General features: G+C 45.8%; 1 protein-coding gene across 5 annotated transcripts in view; it reads right to left on the bottom strand.

Moving 5' to 3' along the window:
* Positions 1-25,946, bottom strand: part of SRGAP3 (SLIT-ROBO Rho GTPase activating protein 3) — a 304,458-nt gene that overhangs the window by 75,985 nt on the left and 202,527 nt on the right. For all 5 annotated transcript variants that reach the window (XM_077116674.1, XM_077116670.1, XM_077116673.1 and 2 more), the window contains exons 5-9: positions 15,349-15,534; positions 10,076-10,204; positions 8,412-8,633; positions 6,666-6,767; positions 4,246-4,443 (exon numbers count right to left, since the gene is read on the bottom strand). In XM_077116674.1, the coding sequence (XP_076972789.1) occupies positions 4,246-4,443; positions 6,666-6,767; positions 8,412-8,633; positions 10,076-10,204; positions 15,349-15,534 (837 nt within the window). The remainder of the gene's footprint in view (positions 1-4,245; positions 4,444-6,665; positions 6,768-8,411; positions 8,634-10,075; positions 10,205-15,348; positions 15,535-25,946) is intronic.

Raw genomic sequence — 25,946 nt, 5'->3', positions numbered from 1 at the left:
GTCAGGTGAGGACTGCAGGAGCACAATGCAAGGGTCTACTTAGCCTTCAAAGCTCTGCTGATAATGGGGATACAGGCTAAACCAAAAGCACTTTCTCGAAGCTGTCAAAGAAGAGCCTTGGAAGAAGTCTTCCTTTTATCTGGCCCGACTCTGAAGGCAGAAAGGCTTTGCGGGCATCCCCAACAGACTTTCCTATTGAAACAGCATTGGCTGGTGTGATGTTCCTCCTTTTACAAATGAGACAAGTGAAGCTCAGCACGCAAATGTGACTTTAGCCCAAGGTCCCTCCGTAAGTCAGTAGTGGTCCAGAATCAGACCCCAGGCTGCCCTCAAGTTCAGGGCCCTTTTCAAAGAATGAAGCAGTTCAGAGCAGTACGAGGGATGAGTACCAGTGCAAAACACAACATGCCCATCTACCCCCATCAGCCTGGGCCTCTGGACACGTACAAGCATTTCTCAGCCACTCACCTACCCTGCATCCCTTGAACACAGTCCCAGAGTCCTCTGCTGGGATGTGCCTTGACTAGACTCTGAGCAGCTGGGTGATAGAATCCACGTCCAATTCCTTTCTGGACCCCTAATGCCTATAGCTCACCTGGCTTACAGTAGGTGCTGAGAAATGTAGCTGTGCCCCTGCCCTCATGAGGCTTATATGCTAGAGTGGGGGATAGATGATATTAAAAAAAAAAACAAGCAAATGAAATATACAGTGGGACTACTGGCGAAGAATACTCTGGATAAAAACAGAGCAGGAAAGGGGATTGGGAGTCAGGGAGGACATCAGAGGCAAGTTGACGCTTGAGGCCAGACTTGCAGACGATTACGGAGGGAGCTTGGGGAGGACTTGGAGACGGAGCTTCCCAAGCAGGGTAAGTGACAATTGGAAAAGTTCTGAGAATAAAACCAAGGGACGGGTATGATTGTCCCAAATCTGCCTGCCGGTTTCTCACAAAGAAATTAACTTTATTGCTGTAGCGAGCACGCTCTCAAAAGGGATGCAGGTGGGGAAGAACAGAGAAATAGGCCGTGGATGCTCAGGACACCCCAAGGTGACCTGCTGAGGACAGTCTCTGCCATCATCATCTTCCCTTGAATATGGTTGTAGGGGAATGATCCATGGAGGCTGGGGACTGACACATACACGGATGAAACTGGGGTGACCACACCCTAACCCCACAGCTTGGTGAGTTTTCTGGAGCGATGGTGCAGGTGGGCTGTTGTGATTGTCCTCTCCCCTTTCCCACGGCCCTCCTTGGCTGTTAGGACCTTTCTCCTCGGTCATGAAGAATCGTGTCCCTTTACCTCTATTGAGGACCCAACAGCTTTCCCACATGTACATGTGATCCCTCCCACAATCTTGCATGGGAAATGGAAAAAGCCTCCTCATTCCCATGTCACCCAGATGGAAAGATAAGCTCACAGATGTGGCACTCCCTCATTGTGAGCCCTGGTTCAATTACTGAACATTTCTGTGCCTCTGTATAAAGTGACAGGAGAATCACAGTATTTCTCAAAGGGTGGGGCAGGAAACTAGCTGGGGAGTTTGTGAAGGTGCAGATTCTTGCCCTGGATTTCTGTGAATCTAACCCCTTCATTTTATACCTAAGGAGGATACAACAGGCCCAGAAATGTCAAAATGCCAGTGTTCCACCTCGGGGGGTGGGGGGGTAGTAGCAGTCTGGAAATGTGAATTTTTAACATGCTTCCCAGATAATTTAAATATATGCTTAAGTCTGACACCCATTGACCCAGAGGTTCTCTATAGGTGTTTCAGTAAGACTATCCCCCAATTCTATCACGTACTAAGTATCAACTAAAAAAAAGAGCTGAGGGGAGGGCAATGGTGGCTCAGTGGCAGAGTTCTCACCTGCCATACTGGAGAACTGGGTTCGATTCCCAGAGCCTGCCCATGTGAAAAAAAAAAAAAGAAGAGCCGAGGCATAAGCCAATATTTTCTCCATAATGCCTCACTGCCCCCAGTAGTTGAAGCACCAATCTCCAAAACGAACTCATTCACTGGGGAGTATGGATTACATGCCTGGGTTTTGTGGCTCATGGACCCTACTCATCTGTTCCAAGCTGCACCCAGCCTTCACATGTGATCCATAAAGGAAAGAATGCCCTTATGAATCATATTGACGTTTGAATTAAAAGAAACATTATGTCCTGAAAACTGCCAAAAATAATGCCCCAACATCAAGTCATGAGAAGGTGTACAAACCAACCAGGTTGATGGATTGACTATTAATATATTAAAATATAATGTCTTGGGCCACGGTGGCTCAGCAGGCAAGAATGCTCGCCTGCCATGCCAGAGGACCTGGGTTCGATTCCTGGTGCCTGCCCATGTTAAAAAAAAAAAAAAAAAATATATATATATATATATATATATATATAATGTCTTATGACCCTTAGTTGTGGACACTGATGAATTCTACTTTCTAATTTCAGGCAGGCTGAACCCCCTTTCCCACTTTCAGAGTTCTTTGCTTTTACTGCCAAAGTGAATTATTCTTGTGTACTTCTCACTCATCTTGATAACCCACGAATTCTCTTTGTGAGACCAATAGTCCCCAGTGGAATTAATGAATGCCAACTGATTCAATAAGACCAGTTTCATTTTCTTTCTTGACAGGGTCAAAGAGTGTTAGTCAGGGAAATGCAGTGCGCGTCAACTACTGATTTTCAACAAGAGATTTGCCAATACATTTCACAAGATGGAATTGGATGTTAGTACAATTGGGTGGGTTTCTGACTGATTAAATGAGCATAATCAAAAGGTGCTGATTAGTGGATCAATATCAGCCTAGCTGTGTCTTTAACAACTCTTTCTTTGGCCCGGCCCTGGGACATCCACTAGTTTTTTTATTGATACACGTTAAGTTACAGAAGTCATGTTCACTTAATCTGCAGATAACACAAAGTTTGAAGAGACAGTATGTACATTGGACAATTGGATTAGGATCTTGATGGGCAGTCTGAAACCATGAAATTGAATACATTAGGAAGAAATCTAATTGGTGATTAAGATAAGACCAAGCCAAGAAATCAACTATACATCTTTTAAAAGGAGGGCAGACTAGTCAATAGCCATGGAGGGAACAGAAATTTAACTAATATTAACTTAGCTCTGAAATAACTAAAATAAACAAACAAGAATATGACTTTAGGATATAGGAATAGGAGCATCGTACCCAGTATGGAAGGAGTGAAAGTTTTACTCTGTTCTGTGCTGGCCAGACCACTGCTCCAAGTCTCACTTTAGAAGAATCATCATCAAATGGACCATGTTCAGGAGAGAGTAACTAGGATACTGAAGCTACTCAAAACTAAGACTTTAGAGGCAGGATTGAAAGAATTGGATATGTTTATCCCGAAGAAATGAAAATTCAGCTGCCTGCAACCACATGAAAAGCTGTCATGTAGAATTAGCCTTGCTCTCAATTACCCAAGAAAACAGACCCATCATCAAGGGCTGCAAACCTTAGTGAGGCAGATTTTTGAAATTAACAAAGACAAGGGAAATGTCTAATCTCCAAAACCAGCCACAACCCAACAAAATAGTTGTTTTGAGAAGGAAGGAGCTTTTAATTTGGGGAGCATCTAAGCCGAGTCTTGATGACTATTTGGCAGGAGTATGGTTGAAGAGAATCAATCTTCTGATGGAAGGGTTTGGACTGATGTGTTTTAAGGTTTCCTGCAACCCTGAAATTTATTGTTCAATGAGCACACACTGAACTAAAGCTCCAGTCCCAAATCTCTCTCTCTCTCTTTGCCCAGCTCTTGACCAAATGGAATGTAAGTAATTTAGCACTTTACATGAAAGGCTGACAATGCATGACCCATTTGCTTGGAATTGTGAGGGCACCGTTTCCAAAGCCACACCCAAGTTTAAAGCAATTCAACAGTCCATCCACATAACTTTGGATTGTTGCTTGAGATTCACACCTGGCTTCATCACCCATTTCCCCTCACTCTTCTTAATACAATCCTCTCTCTGGTTAATTCTAGACCAAGAAAGTTCAATCACCATTTGTCTCAAGATCAATGTCAGCATTACCCCTTGGCAACTCAGTTTCTGCATTTCAGAAAACCAAGGCAGCAACTTCGTTTTCAAAGCATGTCAGTAAGGTCTCAGATCTAATTGATCCATGTGGTTTTGCTGGCTCACCCTTGGCTTGGGCTTCTCCCAAAGGTCCCTAACAGTGGGTTAGCAGACTGTGGGCTCTGGGTCACCCCACTTACTGTAAAATAAAACATCTCTGTTTCCTGCTGATTGGCTCTCCTTTTGGCAATGTTGACCTTGCTCATGTAGGTCTCAGAGGCAGCTGACTTCACAGACTCTGTAGACCGACTGTGCTGGAAGGCATCCGAGACATCAAAATCCTCGACCGTCAGCATGTCCTGTAAGGTTTGCATGGTGGCGTCCAGGGTTTTTCTAACCTGGAGAGACACAGCATATCAGCAAGAATCCCTTATCCTTATAACACCTTTTACATTTCAAACTCCTTTTCCCCAACTATTCCTTTCTTTCTTCCACCTAGCTTCCTAGGAAATAGGACAACAGTAATGACTGCTATTATACTGATGAGGAGAGTAAGGTACATCAGTCACCAGCCCAGGGTCACCCGGCCAGCTAGGGTGGCACCCAGCCTGCCCAGTCTAAAGTCATTTTATTTTAGTGCTTTGCTTCTGCCAGAGAAAACCTTGGAGAATGTTGTTACAAACAAGGAATCCAGGTTTCCAGGCTCATTTCTCTTTACCTGATTATATAACCCCAAACGAGCCCCTCCACTGGGAGGTGACAAGACTGGAAATACTCTTCATTTTCTTCATTCAGAGAAGGGAGGGGACAAAGTCTAGATAAGGGTGAGCAGCCAACCTCAAGGCGTGAGCACTCCTGTTACCCGCTACCTGGCTCCTACCAAAAGCCAGGCTGGGAAAAAGAGAAACCTGAGGAAGAAAGACACAGAGGCCCACACTATTTGGGCAGTGCCCCACACTCCAGCTTCTCTCCTGGAATCTAGGAGGACCAATGGAAGTCCATGCATGCAGGGCACACGAGCCCCGACCTCACAACATCCCTTGCTGAAATGTGCAGACATGACTTAGGGAGGGCCATTCCAAAAGCAGTAATTGCAAACACTGCATTTGCATTTGTTGTAAAATCATCACTGAAAGTCTCTTTCTTTGTCACTCAGATCTCAGCTTAAATGTCACCTCCTCTGAAAGGCCTCCCTGATTGCCATCCTTGACTTAGTGCCTATCATGGTCTAATAGTGCTCTTATTTGCTTATTTATTTGTTTGTTTGGGGGGTCTAATTATCTGTCTTTCCTCACTTAATATAAACTCCACAAGAGGAGACTATATATTGTCTTGCTGACTCACTTTATTCTCTTTAGTGTTCAAAAAATATGAGAATAAATATTCCATGAATAAATACTTGTTGCATGAATAAATAAATGAATGGATTCTCCTTTCTAACGTAGTCTGACCAGAAGCTCAGGTTGAAAATTAAGCATAGCCATGGCCATCAGCACCCCATGCAGAGGAAGGCGTGCTTTACTCTCCTCTCTGTAGTTCTGATCTTCAGCTTAAATTTCATTAGCATTATTATCCATAATACTGCGCCATGTAAATAAAAAAATCTTTCGGGGAGAGATGTAGGGTATAAATAAAGAAAACACTCTGTCCACCTCTTCCCTCTTCGAAGGTTTGAAAATGTAGATCATTTGTCTTGATGTAACCTCCCCCAATGGAATGCTTTGACTTGTTACAATTCTGAGCTAAAGACAGCCTCGCATTTGTTCTCGGCCCATCCCTCGTGGCAACACAAAGCAGCCCTGCTCTCTCTGCCCTAGGGTGGCCCTCTTTGTTTGAAGACAAGAACCTCTGACCAGGACTCCACTTCTCAAGGATGGACCTTCCCAGGACTCTCAAGCAACCCTGGTGTGAGGCCCCCAACAGCCTGGTGTCTTCTCCAGGGGGCTCAGATTGCTTGTTATCCTTCCTAGAGGGAGGTATCCAGGTGGGAGTCTGATGCTTCCCATCTGGTCTCATCAGTCCACATCAAAGTGGAATCACCACGGCTGATTCTCCACTTGTGTCCACCTAGCGGTACCTCTGCTGCCAGCTGCGTGCGCCGGGCACGCACAGTAGGACTGACCAATGCCTCGGAGCTCAGAATCCAGGGCACACTTAGTATGCCCTGAGTTGTTTATTTCAGTGTGTAATTCAAAATATCTACTACTATTTCTGATGATAAAAAGAACAGAACCTCACTGTAGAAAACAGAGAAAAGCACAAAATAAAAAAAACAGAAATCGCTCCTAATCCCACAACCCAGAGACAACCACTATTTAACATTTTGAGGTATTTCCTTCAGGTTCTTTTTTCTATGCACCTGAGTACTCACTTTAGTTGACCTAGTTACGATAACCTTGAACACAGAGTTCTACTTCCTGTGTTGTTTTTTAACTTAGTATCGTGCGAGGATCCCTCCGTGCCATTAGGCATTCTTGGTGTGTGCGGTTTTAAAGGTTGGATGATATTCCATCTTGTGGATGAACCATAATCTCTTATGCATTCCATGGCAAGGGAGAACTCCCAAGAGAAGCCAGGCCTTGGAAGGAAATACCCCTTACCAAGCAGAGGGGCCACTCACCTCCTCATTCTCTATCTTGAGAGTGGCCAGTCTGGACTGCAGCTGGTGGTATCGCATGAGCAGTTCCGTCTGGACAGGCTGCTGAGCAGTGACCTGGCACACCTGCAGAAACGACAGCCACCCCCGGCCGCTGCCCAGTGCCCGTGTCACCCACGTGGGGCTAGGGCAGGTGTGATCACTCCTACTCCTACCTACCGACGGGTACATGAGGACTGGAAAGTTCCCACAGCCAACGTCTGGCAAAGCCAAGTGGGACTCAGGGTCTTCTTCCACCAACGTGCCCCTGCCTGTCATTAACAGGTGTGGCCTCTTCATCATCAGCACCCACATCTGTGCAGCACTACAGGTCTTACTAGGCCTCATTTTGTGAGACTAATTAATTAATCCCAGGGAAGGAAGTTATACCAAGAATGCAAGGGCTTCATAGGAGCCAGTGAAAGAACTATGAGTAGGCAACAAATCAGCAGAATGCTCCCTTCCCCAGCATCGGGGAATTGCATTCTCATAGCCCTTCTTCCCCAAACCGCTGACTGGGGATTGAAGAGAGGAACAACCAAGAGAAACACCATTCGCCCACCCCCTACACTGGCCCCATCCAGGCCTCTGTTACTCGCTCTGGTCTGGGTCTACCCGGCCTGCTGTAGAACTCATCCTTCCCAGGGACACAGCTGAGATAATAAGGGACAGTAGAGCTCTTTCATCAATTGCCAGTTATTTTACTACTAACTAGGCAACCCAAACTCTGCAGGCATCCGTGGTAACCATGAGGCCAGAATTTTCAGGTCCGGATGATGGGCCAAAAGGGCTGCCAGTGTTGAAGTCCTGCAGAAGTCCTCTCTTTTTCAAATGAAGGAAGCAAGTGGAAGCATCTGCAGGGTACTTCGAATGCCATCTCCTAAGGGGCTTCCTTGTCCTTCTCAGCCAGACTGGTGTAGTGGCTGCCATGTTGAGCTCCCATTGGGATTTGGAGGCTGTCTGGACCTGGAAAACTATTGGTCTGGGTCCCTCTAACTCCTGAGGCACACATGTGCATGGGTGGGATGTGTCTTGGCAGAAGGAAAGAAATCACTAGAAGGAATTTCACTGCACATATCCCTGGGGATAGAGATGGCAGAGGTGGGAAGACAGATGTGAGACCTGGTGGGGGCCCTCCTCACTGGTTCCAGGAACGAGGACCTGAGCCCTAGAAGGAGGGAGGAATGACATGGAAAAGTTCAAGAAGCTATTTGTCTAAGGGATTTTGTGAAACTTGGGTAACTAGTAGTTCTGCATTGGGACCAGTCACAAAGTTTTGGTTTTTGTCTATTGTTTTTTCAGAATATAGCAAGAATCTGATCAGTACAACCAGTACAGGACACTCAGTGGTTTGGCACGACAAGAGTTCTCAGCTTTGGAGAGTGGGTAGTGCCCTGGTGGAGGGGGCAGGCATAGGGGCTGTGGGAAGCTGTGGTGAGGTACATGGGCATCAGAGAGAAGAACACGAACAGACTGTTGGTGAGCAGATATGGGAATCCCTTGGGGTCTTCTAGACAAAACTGGGAGGGAGTCTAAAGGAAGTCAAAGTCCTGCAATTTTGGAGGCAGGGGAAACTCAAGCCTGCCAGGGGACTTGACTTCAGGCCTCTGAGATAAACATCCTGTTTCTGAAGGCAGGGCTGATGTTCTCCTCCCACCCATGTTCTGAGACTGGAAGGCATGGGAGAGCAGAGCAGAGCAGCCTCAATCATGGCTCCTAGGGGGAGCCTACCTCATCCCCCATGTGGGGCTGGAACTCAAACTTGAGCGGGGGGCAGAAAACCTGGTTGCACATGTCCATGACAGTGTGTTTGTCACTTCTGGAATCCAGGTTATCCACCGCATTCTCGATGACGTCCAGCCCCTCGTGGCGAGAGGTCTCCAGGTTGTATTCAGCTGAGAGGTAGGTCCGGAAGGTGCGGGCGAGGCTGGCGTGAAAGCCCAGATCACAGCACTTAGGGAAAAGCATCAACAGAAGGTGCTGTCAGAGCTTTGCTGCAGAGGTAGTAACCATCAGCACTTCCTTCCCCAACATAGTGAACTGTGGTTACCCCAGCACCCCTGACCTTCCACAGACAGACCGTTCAGCCTGCAAGCCCCAGTGCACTTTGGAATCCTACCACAAAAATCATGCCAAAGTCCTTAGAGGAAGTTGGGGGCTCAGATTTGGGCAATAGCAGAGCTTCCTTCAGTTCCCCAATTCAACTGCTTTTCCTCATCTCTAGGCTTTCACAAATACAGTTGGTTTCCTCAGCCTGGAATACTCTTCCTCTCTCCTCCTCCCTTCAGGTTTCAGTTTAGAGGTCACTGCCTCCAGGAAGCCCTCCCTACTCTCATCCTCCCCTCCTCCCGGTACCCAGAGTTTCCTCCACCTTCCCCACTTTAACACCAATGACTCTGAATTGCAACTGCCTAATAGTGTGTTCTCTAGATCATCTACGTGTTCCGTGAAGGCACATGCTGACTCCTGTCCACTGCTGTACCTCCAACACAAAGTTCAAGTTCCAGATCATAGAAGGTGCTCAATAAATATTTGGAGAACGCATAAATGAAAGAGCTGAAAGAGTGGAAAGGAAAGTCAAAGGGCAGGAAAGAGGAAGGGTCTGGCCTCAGGCCACTGGGAAGGCATGGGCAGGGCAGGGCAGCTGGCTCTGCCCTGGGGTGGTAGTAATGTGTTCCCTCTGTGTGCAGGGAAGGCAGAGACCTTCTGATTCCCAGACGGGGTGCCCCGAGATCAGAGGAAAAGGATCCATGAACTGGTATTGAACCTTTACTGAACATCTTCTGGGGCAGATCCCTGTCTGCGAGGGGAGAGGAAGACAAGATAAGCCACCTAGGTCCCCCCTCTGTCCGCAGTGGTGCTGTTCATTGGGTTCTTTCTCAAGTTCAGTTGTCTCTGCAACGTCCCGCACGGTGAGTGCTCAGGTTCCAGCATTCCAGTCTCCACTTGTTTAAATTGCCCAATTCCTCCCCAGATAATATCCCATGTAAAGCTGGTCTGTATCATCCTGTCTCATTCACTAATTTCTTTCGCCTGAGTGTGTTTGACTTACTAAACATACAAACATCTCCTTTATCACACTGCAGACAATTCACTCCTGTACCCCTCCAACCCAGAAAAGGCCTGGTTTAGAGGAAGGACTTGGGAAGAGCACGTTAAGTATATGAATGCCCAACCCAACTTTGCAGGGGTCACCAGAGGCCTAGCTCCCATCCATGGAAGTGGAAACCATGGGGCAATATTCCCACGCCCCAATCTCCAACAGGGCTCAAAAGGACCAATGGCCACTTGAAGATGTTGGCTAAGGACAAAATCCAGTGCCCCCTTCAGCTGATGATGTGTGCCAGCCCTAGCAGTGAGGCCCTGCTCCATCCCAGACTCCCCAGAGGGCTCACATCGATGAGATCAGAGACGTCGTGGATGTAGTATTTGCTTATAGCTGCATTGGTGGCTGCCAGATTCAGCAAGTAGTCATTTCGGGCCTTGGTGCATTTCAGCTTGTTTTCAGAATACTTAGCCTGCCTCTGGAAGAAGAAAGGAGTAGATGTCAGAACCAAGCCATTTATGGGAGGGATTTGTGGTTTTCTTTATGGTAACTGCCAGCAATTCAATCCCACATGCACCCATGGAATGCCTCTATATTCTAGGCAACTAAGAATTGGGCCCTGCACTCAGAAGACTCACCTTACATTGCATGCATGCAGCCAACGATGACACTGTTTGACAAGCATCAGCTGGCAGATTCTTGGCACGAGGGCCACAGGACCCCTCCTACTTACAGCAAGTATCACAAATAAATTAGAGGATTCTTTCCCTCTGAGCCCAGACAAGGTCTGAGGAAACCATTCAGCACAGCATTCCTGGAAGCTTTGTCCAATGGGTCAGAGTTGGAAAATGAGATAGAACCTCTTTGTGTTCTGTCCAAGGGTTAAGAACAAAGGGGTGTGGGCACATAAAGGGGGAAATGTGAAAACTCCACCGTAGACCTCTGGAGAACCTGCCGAAAGGGACTGTCGGTGGGGCCCTGAGGGACAGATAAGCAGGACTCACCAGGAAGAGATGGGTCCCAGGGGCAGACTATTCCCAACGGAGGCAACAGCATGAATGGAGGCCCCACTGTGTTTACTGGCGGTTGGAGAATGGAGTATGGGAACCTGGGGGGAGGTGCTATGGGTTGAATTGTGTCCCCCTAAGAGACATGTTCAACTCCTAAATCCAGTTCTGTGAATATGACCCTATTTGGAAATAGGATCTTTGAAGATGTGATTACTTAAAATGGGGCCAAACTGGATTAGGGTGGGCCCTAATCCAATATTTCTGGTGTCCTTATAAAAGGGGAGAACTGAACAAAGACAGACACAGGGGAGATGGTCATTTTTTCACATGAATGAATGTGAAAGAGGCAGATGAATGAATCTATAAACCAAGGAACAGCAAGGACTAAGGGCCAACCACCAGAAGCTGGGAAAAGGCCAAGAAGGACTCTCCCCTACAAGTTTCAGAGGGAGCATGGCTCTGCTGACAATTTGATTTTGGACTTCTGGCCTCTAGAATTGTGAGACAATAAATTTCTGTTGTTTTGAGCCGCCCAGTTTGTGGTATTTTACTATGGCAGCCCTAGGGAACTGAGACAGAGGGATGGGTTAGTGAAGCATCTTGGTGGTCTTTCTGAGGACTCTGAACTTTGAAGAGCCATCAAAGAGTAAGCAATGGGGTGATTTTTATCATAACTGTGTCTGCTAGAAATTAGCAAAGGTTGGCAAGAGGACAGGATGGTGGAGACCAGCAAGAGGGCCTTGCAATGGTCCAGGGGGAGGATGTTCAGGTCTTCAACCAGGGCAACGGCACCTGCAGTGGAGATCGCACTCTAGTCTCCAAATGCAGCCAGGGTGGGTCTTCAGAGTATAAGACCTCTTGAGGCCCCTTCTCACCACTCTCCAAGGGTTCCTATCACCATCAGAAGAGAATCCAATTGCCAATGATGGCCTGTGAAACTTGTCATGGTCAGGTTCATGTGTCAACTTGGCCAGGTGGTGGTGCCCAGTTGTCTGGTTGGGTAAGTGCTGACCTATCTGTTGCTATGAAGACATTTCATGGACTTAAATCATGACCACTTTGGCTGCATCCACAGCTGATTGCATTTGTGTATGTATATATATATTTTGCATGGGTAGGCACTGAGAATCGAACCTAGGTCTCTGGCATGGTAGGCAAGAACTCTGCCTGCTGAGCCACCAGGGCCCACACAGCTGATTGCATTTGAAATCAGCTAAGAGGACCATCTTCTGCAATGAGTGATGCTGAATCTAATCACCAGAAGGCTTTTAAGGAGGATTCAGAAGAGACAATCACTCTTCCTGCTTCAGCCAACCAGCCTCTCCTGAGAGTTTGTTGAGGACCTTCATTGGTGCTGCCAGCTTGTGGCCTGCCCTACAGACCTTGGACTCTACATCCCCAAGTTTCACGAGACACTTTTATACATTTTATATTGACAGATATCTCCTGCTGATTCTGTTTCTTTAGAGAACCCTAGCTAATACACCATCTATCCCCTCACCCCTGTCCACCTCTGAGAGGATATCCTCCTCCATACTCCCCCTCACTTGCTCAGCTCAATCCCTGAAGAGACCAAGCTCAATTCCTGCCTCAGGGCCTTCAGACCTACTATATTCTCTGTCCGCCAGCTTGTCCTTCCAAATCTTTACGTGGCCTATCTCTTCCCATCATTCAGGTTGTGTTCCAAAGGTTAAATGATCATAGTGGCCTTTATGACAATCTTGTCATAAAGATGCTGGGACATACTCCCAGCATCACCATCGCCCCTCCCTCTACCCAGCACTCTCTATTTCTTTGCCCTGCTTTATGTTTCTTTACAAGCATTTTTCATTACCCAGAATTACATCTTTTACCTCTTTGTTTATTTGATTGTCAGTGTCCCCCACTAGAAGGTAAGCTCTATGGAGCTAGGGATTGATTTACGCCTTGTTTATCACTGGGTTTGTAGCACCCAGACTAGTCCCTGCACAAGGTGGGCCAAATGAAGACAGGAGGGAGGACGGGAGTCTGTCTGTCTGGATATGAGTGGTGGGGAGAGGGAGGGTGGGGCTGCAGGAGGGGCCAGTCTTTGCTGGGGCCTCACCACCCCCCTGGGAAGCCACTTCTGTTCTGGGACAGCTGGGCAGGAACGAGTAAAGAATGAGTTTAAGAGCTATCCCCCTGCCCCTCTCAGACTGATTCATCCCACTGCTGGGTAAGGAAAGGTAAAGAATCAGGAATTTCCTCTCTAACCTAGGCACTCCTAAACCTTCCTTATTCCAGATGGAATTATTTAAGATTTTTGGTAGAGGCATCCCCTTTGTCATTAATTCTCTTTCGAGATCTCTTCAAACTTTTTCTGGGGTCCTCATGCTCTGGAAATTTCCAGAAACAGATATCTCCTGGCAGTTACAGCTTGTACTAGCCATGCCCCCAGTTCCCACAAAGAGTTTTGATACCCTAGCCCATTTCCAGTGGACCATTTTCAGTATCTTAGTTTAATTCATTCAGTTAGTAGGTGAGGAAATAAGAATTGAAGATAAGTAGTTTATTCAAGAGCCAAATGGCTAATTAGCGCAAAAATCAGAATTTAAAATTAGCCTCTAGACTCCCCAGCCAGTACTCTCTATCCCACTCTATCCCCCCCAACCCCAACCCCAACACTACACACACACCTTTGTCATAGTCCTGTAGTTCTTTGACTGGTTGTTTTATTTTTTTAGTATATGCACAGAGCTGTATAACATCACTACGAAGTTTAGAATATTTTCATCACCCAAAGAAATTCTGTACCTGTCAGAAGTTACTCCCCATTCTCCTAGCTGCACCCCCACCCCCTGGCAACCATTCATCTACTTTCTGTCTCTATGGATCTGCCTATTCTAGACAGAATTGTACAATATGTGGTCTTTTGTGACTTGTTTCTCTCACTTAGCATAAAGTTTGCAAGGTTCATCCATGTTGTAGCATGTTTCAGTACTTCATCCCTTTTCATAGGCAAAATATTCCATTTTTAAAATGTGCCAAATTTTATTTATCTATTTATTAGCTGATGGACATCTGAGTTGTTTCTACTTTGGGGCTATTATGAATAAGGTTGCTATGAATATTAGTGTACAAGTTTTTGTGCAAACGTGTTTTCACTTCTGTTGGGTAGATAGATACCAAGGAGTGCAATTGTTAAGTCATATGGAAACTCTGCGTTTAACTTTCTGAGGATTTGCCAGACTGTTTTCCACAGTGGCTGTACCATTTTGCATTCCCACCAGCAAAGTCGGAGGGTTCCAATTTCTCTACATCCTTGTCAGCACTTGTTATTATCTGCCTTTTTTATTTTAGCCATTCTAGTAGACGTGAAGGTGTATCTCATTGTTTCAATTCACATTTCCCTCTTGACTACTGAGGTTGAATATCCTTTCATGTACTTACTGGTCACCTGTATGTTTTTTTGGAGAAATGTCTATTCAAATGCTTTGCCCATTTTAAAGTTGGGTCCCTGCTTAGTTATTGTGACGAATTATTTCTTTGCCTTCAATAATTACACTGGAATTAAACCTATTTGCCTCCAGTTACTTTCCCAGCTTACCTAAGTCTTGTTAGGTTTTGTTCCTACCCAATCTCCTATAATTCTTAGAGCTAAAAGATCATAAAATCACAAAGTTAGATTTATAGATGACCAAGTAAACATGTGGCACAATGTTTGGTACATAGAGAGAGTTCAGGAAGTGTTTGCTGATGGCATGGAGTGAATGAATGCAGTGAATTCAAAAAGAAAATCATAACTCTTTAAGAAGAAAGGAACCTTATGTGCTCTGCCCCTCTAAATTCCCCAGCCATGGCAGATATCATCAACTGATCACAGACCTGTTTTTTCTAAGCCTAGGTAGGGCTTCACAATACCCAACATGGCACGCTGGGCAGCCACTATCAACTGAACAGAGATGACATGACACATGTGAGCCATCCCTATTGGGATGACACATGCCACCTCTACTCTAGTACAATGAATATATTGCACAGATTTAAAAACAGATAGTTTCGAAACACAGCCTGTGTCTAAAATTAGCACTCCTTTCACCAAGTCCTATTAAAGAACTTTTCTAGCACCCAAACAGAATGATTCTAAATTTCCCATCTTTGGCTTGGAAATGGTCATTTCTGAAAGGGCCCTTTCCCAGGTTCCCATGCGCTGATTAGCAGCCCAATATTGTTCCCCCTTGGACGGACACACAGTCAGTCCCAACCAGGTCCCCAGCTATCAAACTGACCTCTGGAGCAAGCCTCCTCTTCCCACTGAGTAAGGAGCCTCCAACACATAGTGATACTTACCCACCCCAGAGTGTGCTCACTGGACGTGAACCCTGCCCCAGTTCAGCTCTCGTCAGCTGCACTCCTCCCCCTGCCTGTTGACCCCGATGCTGGGCCAGGCCTCTTAAGTGTCAGCTGGGGCTCAGCCAGACTTCCCACCTCCACGACACTGAACTTGGAGAGACCAGAGGCTGCCAGCACCTTTCTACCCCCACCACCCTGGGGTGCAGAGGAATGGGGGAACACTGGAAATCAAGGATGTTGGCTAGAGGCAGGACCTACCCCCCAACCTTCCTTTCTCTCCAGGCCTGGGGCCCCCACTTGCCTTCTCCTTCATCTTCTCGATCTTCTTCACGGAGCTGCGGCGTTGGGGCCGGTCCTCATGCCGCAGCAGGTTCATGCTGAGGTCTCCCGACTTGTTGAACTGCTTCTCCTCCTGCTTCTCAGCCTCCTTCAGCTTGCTTTCTGCACTGATGCTCTCCGCGTGGTACATGTGGTAGGTCTTCATGACCTGGGGTGCACAAGCACAGGAAATCAGCAGCCTGTGGGGTCCAGCACGGGTGGGCCCTATTGCTCCAAGCCCCTTCCAAAATTCTGCGCTCCCATCAGCTCTGTCTCTGCCTGCTTCCCACCATGCACTCGGGGCTCCCCCACTTCTTTTTTCTTTTTCACTTTTGCCCAGACTATTGGAGGACTGGAAATGATGATGGTCATCATCGTCAGCGGCTTCACTGTTGGCGGCATCACATTTGCCATCAACTACGTTTGACCTGCTGTGGAGTCCTTACGAAGTGTAGACATGAACGGGCAAATAGAAAACTAAAAGGGGTAACCACAGCCCCTGAGCATTTGGGGATTCTCAGGGGTAATATGGCAAATTTGGCCCTTCCTCAGCTGTCCTCTCCAGCCCTGACTCTTGCTGCCTTCCTCCCTCCCCTCACGGTGTCAATGGGAAAGCCCTCCACAGGCGCTCCTGGGACTTCCATGGAGCACTCTTCTTACTCACAGACAAATCATTTTCTTAGCTGTTCCCTTAAGTGAAATGGACCTACAAATGGCTCCATCCCCCAAATCAGAAAGCCTATAGGTAGTCCATGCTCCCTGGGATAAACTCGTCCTTGGCCATAAACTGAACGCCTGTAAAGCACATGGCACTTTCCATAATAAAAATTAGCTACTTCCATAATAAAAATTATGGATTTTTTTTAAACTTTTAAAAAAATAAAAAAAATTTATTATTTCCATAACAAGAAAAAATAGCTATTGTGATAACAACAGAATTTTTGAGCCGGAAGAATCCTAGTCATCATCTAATCACTGAAGTTTACCACTAGGGAAACTGAGGCCCAGAGGGGCAAAGCAGCCTGACCAAGGTCATACGGTCTATCATTGCAGTCTCCAGACTCACACCCAGGGTGGCCACCGCCATGACCTAGATGCAGAATATTTCCATCACACCAGAGGCCTCCCTCATGCCCCTCTGCAGCCCATCTCCAACCCCCATTCCGGCCCCAGGCAACTTCGGATTTGCTTTCTCCCACTATGAACTGGCTGTGTATGTTCAAGAATTTCATATAAATGGACTCATAAAGTACAAACTCTTTCGGGTCTGCCTTCTGTCCCTGAGCACACTTTTTTGAGAGTCAACCGTGTTCTTGTGTATGTCAGTAGTTCATTTTATTGCTGAGTAGTATTCCACGGAATGAATATACTACAATTTGTTTACCTATTCATCTGTTGATGGCTATTTATAGTTTGTTTTTTTTTGGCTACTATGAATATAGCTGCTATGAAAGCTCATGTAAAGTTTGGTGGGGACACATGTTTTCATTTCTTTTAGGCAAATACCTAGGAATGGAAGTGTGTACTAGAAATCTGAACTCTTGTCTTTTACCCCACCTGTTGTCTACCGTATCCTACCGTTTCCTTAATACACTACCATTTTCTCAGCAGACACGAACATTTGTTGGTAAGGCAGCTCCCTACCAACAGCATCCTGTTTGCTGGCCCCCAACTAGGAGTACACTTTTTCTTTGTGTACTTTATCAAGTTTATGATACTCTTTCTCTGCTACGAATATCAAGGGGTTTCTGAAATCTATGGCTTCTGAGCTATGCTCATTCTCTTCCATCGTGTGGATAAATACAGCAGTTAATAAAGTAGAAGCTCCCAGCAAAAGGCACCAATGGGGATGGGATGTGCTGCCACCTGGCCAAGGTCTTTTAAGCTGGGAACTTGGGATGAACTACTGGCGAGCCCTATAACCCTATTCATTCTCATCTGAAGTTCTGCGAAGTGAGTTTATTAGAATGAAGAATTCTTTTATGACTTTTATCATTAAATCACCCAGTTGATCATTGTTCAGAAGGTTCCTTTCACCACAGATCAAGAGTTGGCAGGAGCAGCATCTGTCATAGAGCATGACAGACAAAACATGGTCTCTGGGGCTAAATGTCCGGGTTGAATCCTGGTGCTGTCACTTACCAGCTGTGAGATCTGGGGCAAGTCTTGCAACCTCTCTGACCTCTGCCTCCTCATCTATAAAATGTGGACAGTATTGGCATCTACCTCATAGGTTTGCTGTAAGACTAAATGAGTTAATTTTTGTAAAGTTCTGAGAAAAGGACCTGCCACACAGTAAGAGCCATGTAGACGTTAGCTGCTACCATCATGTCACCATCACCTGCATCTCTAATTTCGCTGAGCATTAGAGAACCTTGAAGCTATTCACCTGGCCATAACTTTAGACAAATGCTTAACAACTCTGGAGAATATTAACTAAAGTGAAAAAAAAAAAAACCCAAACATTTCTTCCTCCTTCATTCTGAAAACTTCCAAAACGTTCAAAACGATAAACAAATAAAAAATGCAATCAAATTTTCTTTTGCGCTTCTTCTTTGAAAGAGCTCCTTACTGCATCCCAACATTTTTTCTTATTTGAAGTTGCCCTAAAGCCCCAGAGGCTCCCTTCTTACTGACTTTATCCACTCTTCATGCCAGTCCTACTAAGATTATTTCCAAACTAAACGGACCAGGGAGTTTGCTGTATCAATGCAGTCTGGACATCTGGTGGCCAAAAGGAATTACTGCAGGCTTGCAGATAACCAAAGCAGTTGCCTATTTTCAATTATCTTATTTATGCTGTGGTTTCTAGGAACACAATGTACCTAAGAGCTGGGGAAGTCTCCTGAAGGCTGTCTCCTGCTTTCCCCTGTTCTCAAGACTTTTTAATATCCCTCCACATTCACAGACACCACTGGTTTCTTGCTCCATCATCTATTTGCTCGTGCTGCTTATTTCCAGACTCCACTCTACTCTGGGCTGAAGGACTCCTGCTAAATCCACTTTTCTTATCTCAAAATACTTCTGAGGCTTGCCTAGCTCACCAAATCCCATCACCTGGGTTGGGCAGTTCAGAAGAAGAGAGAGCATTTCCCCTTGCAGCTAGATATTCTCCGATCCTATCAGTCATCCATCCATCCATTCACTTACCCAAGGTCAGCACCCCAGCTAGGTGTTCTCTGCCTCCCACATTTTCCTTTGCCTTCCATTCTAATCTCATCGAATCAAAGAGCGCTGTTTCTGCTCTCCAGCAAGTCAACCTTGAGTATAGTCTGAGAACTGCATTCCAAGGATCCCAGGCATGAGATGATAGCCCTGACTCCCCTGGGGCCAAGCTCCTTTAGATCCAATCGATGGTTCCTGATGCCAAGCATAGCAACAAAGTCAATTTTCACGGGGACTTATGTCAGACAGTTGCCACCAAAGATTTTACCCAGGAGGCTCTTAGAAATGGATCTAACTAACCATTTACACACAGAATCCCTTTGACATTTCCTCTATTTAATTACTTGAAAAATGGGCTTCAATATAGAAGGACCTTAGTGCAATAGCCCAGACAAGTCTACTCAATATTGCCAGTCCAGAATGCATAATACCAGTTAAACTTATTTATAATACCAGTAACGGCAGTGATAGGAGCTAACATTCAGTGCTCACTACATGCCAGGCTTTGTCCTAAGCACTTTAGATGAACTCATTCATTTTTCACAAGAACCCTATGAGGTAAGTGCTATTATGATCCCTGCATTACAGATGAGGAAATGGTAGTCCAGAAAAGTTGTTCAACGTTGCAAAGGTAGCTTAAGTGGCAGAGCCAAGATTCAACACCAAGACAACCACAGAGCTTGGGCACATGGGTGTTTTGCCTTCCTGGCATCCCTCCCTCAATCATAAAATAAGGTACTTCTACCTCATGGGATGCAGAAGACCTGGTTTTGAAACTCAACCTTCCCATTCCTTGTTGGGTGGGAAAGGTTTGTCCCCTCTGGGTCTGCAGATGAGGGGTGAATGGGAAAGTGCTCCGTAAATTGCAAACATCAGGTGACTGGCTGAGAGCAGTGTTCCAGGGGCTGGGAAGGGGGCAGAGGTAGATGCAGGAGTTCAGCTGAGGCTGAGTTGCTGAGACTGTCTTCAATCTGAGATATCCAAAGGGCCCTTCCGAGGCACTCACCCAGCTTAGTGCCAGGCAGGAGGGTGACTTTCCAGCCTTCCAGCCCCTAACAGGAATTATTCTGAATGTAATTCTCAGAAGGTAAGAGCTGGAGAGTCCTCTGGAAATCTTGGTGTACTAACCCTTTACTGAAACAAACTGAGGACCAGAAGCAGCAACTAAATTGTCCAAAGCCACACAGCAGTCTAATCAGACCAGATATTGCAAACCCATAGACATAGCCTTTTCTGGTAATTGTGCTGCCTTTTGCTGAGCATATGTTGCCTTTTGCAACACATCTTTCCAAATCCTCAGTTTGTAAAAACAGGGAAAATATTATCTGCCCAGTCCTTCCACCCCTAATTTCAGTGCAAATGAGGGCAAATAAAAATCGGGAAGTTGACAACACCAGTAAAGGAACATGCCAGGGTAGCACAAGGGTCGGTTGTTAGAAAACAGCTTCTCAACGCCGCAGTCCCTATGAGTTTCCTCTCTCCCACGGGCAGGGCCAGCCCTGAGCACATAAGCCCATCGAGTCCATCAAGCCCTCTGCCTCCAACATTTGAATATACGTGAAATCTTGGGCCAAGGCATACCAAAGACATCCTTGAAGGAAAGAGGAGTCCTAACCTTTCAGTCTGATCATCCACGGTGAGAAGCCTATGTTCTCTGTAGAAATGATCATCTCTACCATATCTATCCATTTCTCATGTTTATAGACTGCCTCTCCCAAAGCACAAATGTGCAGAGTTCAGAGGATCGGGACCTTGTTCATGGTCATGTCCCCTCTACTAAAGAATGGTGCCCAGCAAGTACCAATATACATTTTCATGCATGAATGAATGGATGGATGGCTGGTTGACAGGCTGGCTTACTAGATGGATGGAGAGATGGATGGATGGATGGATGGATGGACAGATGGATGGATGGACGGATGGATACAAGGAAGGAAGGAGGGAGGGAGGGATGGAGGAAGGAGAGAAATAAGAAGGGGGAGGGAGAAAAATGAGGGAGAGAGAGGGTGAGCAGGAGAAGGGAGGAGGGAGAAGGGGCAAAATGGGGAAGATGTCATTCTACTGCTTTGACCCCGTGAGTGTACTGGGGATAGGAGCCAGTTGCATCGTCAGTCATTAAATATTTATTGAGCCACTGATCATGGGCCAGGTACTATAGTAGGTCCAGGAAATACTATAGTGTGGGAAACAAGGTCTCTGCCCTCACAGAATGCACATTCTCCTGGGGAAACAATTAAACAAGCAATTATCAAAGGGTGTGTGAAGTGCTATGATGCATGCAGGATGCCAAAGGAAGGCTTCCTAGAGAAAGGATATCTAAACTGAACCTTGAAGGAAGAGCAGCTGGGAGCTGGGAGAGCAGGGCTTGGAAGCATAGATGCTCCAAAGGGTGCAGCCTGAGCATTAAGCCCAGGGGGAGCCGGAGTCCACCATGGTTGAGGAACAACCTATAGACAGACAACCAGGTATTCGTTTGAGCACCAGTCAATGTAGTCACTTCCTTATTCTCCCGCACTGACTCCCCCTCAGTACACAGCTGTTGTTTTTATCTGCCCAATATCATTCAGTTCTCCTTTGTCTGGACCAATTTCCTGATTTTCTTTGAGGAAATCCCCCAAATTCCCCTCCATCTCTCTTTCGAGTCCCTGTGGCTCATGTGAAACTGACTGTACCCTCCAACCCACCCTGGCCAACCAGCAAACATTATTTAATCCACCACAGTGATTAGGGCTCCTTATCCCGGCGAGGCCAATCAGAGACAACTCCGGGACTTTTGTTGGAAACAGTGTAAAGTAGTATTCGCTTTCCACCGGGGGAGGTGAACTGTTAGGAAGTAAGCTCTCGCTGCTGAGGGCCATCTTTCCTACCACACGATAGAACCCTTCCTGATCATGAAGCCAACATGTGAGAAAACAAAACACAGAGAGAGAGACTGATTGCCAACAGTGTTGTGTGAGCCCCTGGGTGTAGCTATGCCTGAGCTGCCTTCTCATGTGATTTAATAACTTGTCACTTTTCATAGGCCAGTTTGCACTGGATTCCTGTCTCTTGCCACTGAATGAGTCCCCAAAGACAGACTTGCTTCCCTTCTAGCCTCCCTATTCCCCATATCAACCCTGGTCCCAACTGTTCTCAAAAACGAATAACATGGACTGACAGAGCAGGAGACCTCAAGAAGCCACTCACTTCCTAGGCCGGCTTCCTGCTTCCCTGCTGCTGGGTACGCCATTCTCTGGGCCTCCCTCCCAACCTGGACAACTTCTACTGTTGTTCCAGACCCAAATCAGGCACCATCTCTTCTCTGCTGCTTCCCTGGTGCCCGGGTGGACTTCACTGCCCTGTCCCCATCCCATGTTCCCTCACACTATGTCCGTGTCCTCCCAAGATACGTGTCACATTGCGAGCCTGCTGAGGACACAATCCATGCTACATCCTTCTGGACATGGTGGATGAGCAATACCTATATACTAAGTGAACATATGTCTTGGCAAAAAAGCTAAAAGAGGTAAGGAGTTTGCTAGGGAGAAGCCTCATCTCCCTGGTCTTTTTAGGACCAGCTGCGTTCCTAGATGAAACTGTGCACACACCATGGTGAGCAAGGTGTGATGGTCCAGCAGAGCCTGTCTTGCCCTGGGGGTGAAATGTGCCCCTCTGCTCCTTCTTAGGCAGAGAGGCATGAAGGAAAAAGCTTAAAAGGAACCTCAAAGTTCCTCTAGCTTCATGCCTTCATCGTACAGATGGGGGAAATTAATGATCAGATTCTAGGGTGGGCCACAGTGGCTGAGTAGGCAGAGTTCTCACCCGCCATGCCAGAGACCCGGGTTCAATTCCCGATGCCTGCCCATGCAAAAAAAAAAAAAAAAAAAACAGAGTCTAGGTAACTTGTTCTAATTGTGTTAGCAAGAAGATTTTTGGTATTATACAGATATGTTATTAAATACTATCAACTTGTATAGTGAGGGGGTTATGTGCTTTTAAATTTCTTTTGGAATCCTTCTGATTCTATCAAGAAGAAAGACTACCTTTGGTGCTAACATGGTGCTAACATGGTGTCTTCGATGTCTCTCTTCTACTGCTTTGGCAGACACCAGCTAGAATTACCAACACTGTTTTATTTTCATTTAACTTATGGGTCCCTTCTATTTACACTGAGTTGTTTTGTGTTTGCTGATGCAAAATATTGTTTCCTTCCACAACAAATGTAGGTAGTTTATAAATATATACACACATATATTTATATGAATATTTAGTGCGATTTAGTTATGCAAGCCGCTTAGAGTGGTACCTAAGTACAGATTTTGGAGCAAGTTCTCCCACTCACTCACCAACTGGAGACTTTGGGGTGGTTACCTGGACTCTCTGTGTCTCAGAGCCCTCCTCCCAAAATGGGGGGTGCTCATAATAATACTCATCTCAGAGGGTTATGATGAGGATTAAATAGGCTAATATATGGCAAGCATTTTGACCAGGGCCTGGGAGTGTGATGAGCACAATTTAAGATTGGAGACCATAATCTTTAAGGATACGAAAAAATCTCCAAAATATAATGCTAAAAGCCAGAAGCAGAACAGTAGGTATCGCTACCACCACTTGTGTAAAACAGGGGTATGTGGGATGCCTTTCTACATGTGTGCTTATTTATAAATAAAATCTCTCTGCTAGGAGACACCAGGACATTAGAAACTAGTAACCAACGTTGTATGAGGCAGGGGAGAGGCACAGGAGACATAAATTTCAGTGTGTACCTTTGTATATTGTTTAATTACTTTTCTCTACGAAGTACATGGATCATGTACTTTCAAAATTTGTAGTCATTCATTACCACACAGGCAATATACATGCATTGTATAAAAATATATACAAAAACAAAAGCAAAACATATTCTCTGCCACCCCGAGATTACCACTGTTAACATCTTGCGCATATGCTTTCAGATGTTTTTTAATCATTAACAGACATTTTTAATTTTTTTTTTTTTTTACATGGGCAGGCATCGGGAATCGAACCCGGGTCCTTGGGTATGGCAGGCAAGCACTCTTACCTGCTGAGCCACCGTGGCCCACCCGACAGACATTCTTAAATAAACCATGATCAACCTGTACATATGGCTTCATAACTTGCCTTTTGAAAAAAGTTAGCAATCTTAATCTTTCCATATCAGTAAATTTTCATCTCATCTAATCCCCATCCATATTAGATTTTCCAATTGACCCCCAAATGTCCTTTACAGCTATTTGTCCTAACCAATAAGGAACCCAGGACCATACACTGTACTCAGTTATTATGCCCCTTGAGTCTCTCTTTAGTCTGGTACAGTTTTGACTTTAAAAAAAAAATCATACGGAGTTGCTAAAGAGACCTGGCCAATTGCCTTGCAGAAATGCCTTACTTCTAAGATTTGTCAGACTGCTTCCTCCTAGCATCCTTTAGTTTGTTCCTCTATCCCTTAGATTTCCTGTAAACTGCAAGACACAGCTAATTCTCCTTCTGGGGGTCGGGGAATAGCAGAGCATACACCAGGTTGGGTTATGTACTTGCATCATACCAGAACTGGTCTACCCTTAGTGATGCTAAGACTCAACCCAGGAAATGGGTGATGACAGCCTGATCACTCCAACACACATTTCTGGCCTCAAAATGGTAACTTGGGTGGCATTACTTGGGAGGACCAAGGTATTAATATTGTAATATCTATTTTTACATTTAAAAACTAAGCAATTTTTTTTAAAAAGCAAGAACCTCTGGCTCAAGTATGGAGAATGCATAAAATAGCGCAAGTCTGGTACGTGGGAAACCAATGAGGAGGGAGTTGCCATTTTTTAGGCAAAGCATTCTCAGGGCTCAGGCTGGCACATTGGCAATAGGGGATGAAAAAGAGAGAAAAGATTCAGAACTCTATAGGAAAAACATGTTTCATTCCCTCATGAAACAAACAATTACTTACCACTAATGTTTTGCCAGGCACTGTACTACACTCCCCACCCCCCGCCACACTCTCCTTGGAACAATCCAAAGAGGGGGATTGGTAGCATCCCCATATTCCAGGGGGGTAGGGGTGGGGGCGCTGAGGCTCAGAGGGGTCACATAAAGCCCAAGGTCATACCAGGTAGCAAGGCCTTGAACTGAGGCTCACCTGACTCCAAAACCTGTGTTCTTTCCAGTACACAAAGCAGATTTTCCACTAATTAATTAGAACTAGGAGATAAGAAATAAAGAGAGGGAAAGTCAATTTAAATAAAAATATTTAGTAAATGGGCCAGGGCCTAATGGTGGGGGTTTGCAAACGAATCCAGATTTGGAGACATCATTTTAAGAAGACACACAGTGAACCTGGGATGGACCTGGGACCAGGTTCCTGGGCTCTTGTCTCGCTTCTCTCCACCACTCCTATTCCTGACGGTGGTCATCAGGAGAGAAGCACCTTTGCAGAAATTTTCCTGGAGGTCCAGATTGATTTTATACCCTGAATCCAACACACAATCAACTCAAGGCTTCATCAAGTAAAAGGCAGAGTCCATTGATTAGTCCAACGAACGTCTACCAACCAGCTACTGCTGAACGTGGGCTGTCCTCAGACCCGCTCCACGTAGCCCTGAACAAAGTCGCAGGGACTCGCCTGCAGCCCAGAGCTTGGAAGGTAATCAAGTTATGGAGCACAGAGGAGAGGCTGTAGATGCTGCAACGTTTGTCAGTTGATAGCATAACAGATGCATTTCATGAGCTAGAAATATATCGAAAATCTGAATTAAATAAATATACAATAAAAATGGAATTTTTTTTTCTTTATTTCTTTTGTTCTGGCCTCTTCTGGAAGGATTGGGTCATAGCTTCTGTCTTTTTTCCATCCTAGGCCAATGTATTATTAAGGGCTGTGTTATGTCAGGTCAATGGAAGGTCAAGGAAAAAGAAGTTAGATGGTGTGCGTGTGTTTTGACAGAGAGGGAGAGCTAAAGAGAGAGAGTCGCAAGCACTTTGGAGAGGAGGATTCCTTCCTTGAGGGGGTGTGGATAGAGTAGAGGGAAGGCTTATAGAATGAATGAATGAATAAACTAATAAAACGTCCACCCCTGCAGTGCCTCTGCATCCTTCTTGGCCACAGGAGACAAAATTTTTCCTTAAAGCGGGTGATGGATGGCTTTTAACATTTCTCCCCATCACCATTACACACAGGAGGCATTATTGGTAACCCTGTACATGACCACCACCTCCTCCAGCAGGAGGGCAAAGACTTACATCACCAGTCGTGGTGACCAGAAAGTGCTCAAAAAATACCCCCAGTAATGAATGATAAGATTCGAAGCCCAAAGTATACTGGACAGCTAGGAGACTGGGGTAGATTGTGTGCAAAGATGGCCTCCTAATTCCTCCCACCTCTGCAGGCTCGCCTCTTTGACCTGTGACTTTTCAGCTTCTCCC

Source organism: Tamandua tetradactyla, chromosome 9 (assembly GCF_023851605.1).
Source record: "Tamandua tetradactyla isolate mTamTet1 chromosome 9, mTamTet1.pri, whole genome shotgun sequence".
Taxonomy (NCBI): Eukaryota; Metazoa; Chordata; class Mammalia; order Pilosa; family Myrmecophagidae; genus Tamandua; species Tamandua tetradactyla.
Note: the sequence above shows the minus strand (reverse complement) of the source record. Positions and strands in the feature narration are given on the sequence as shown.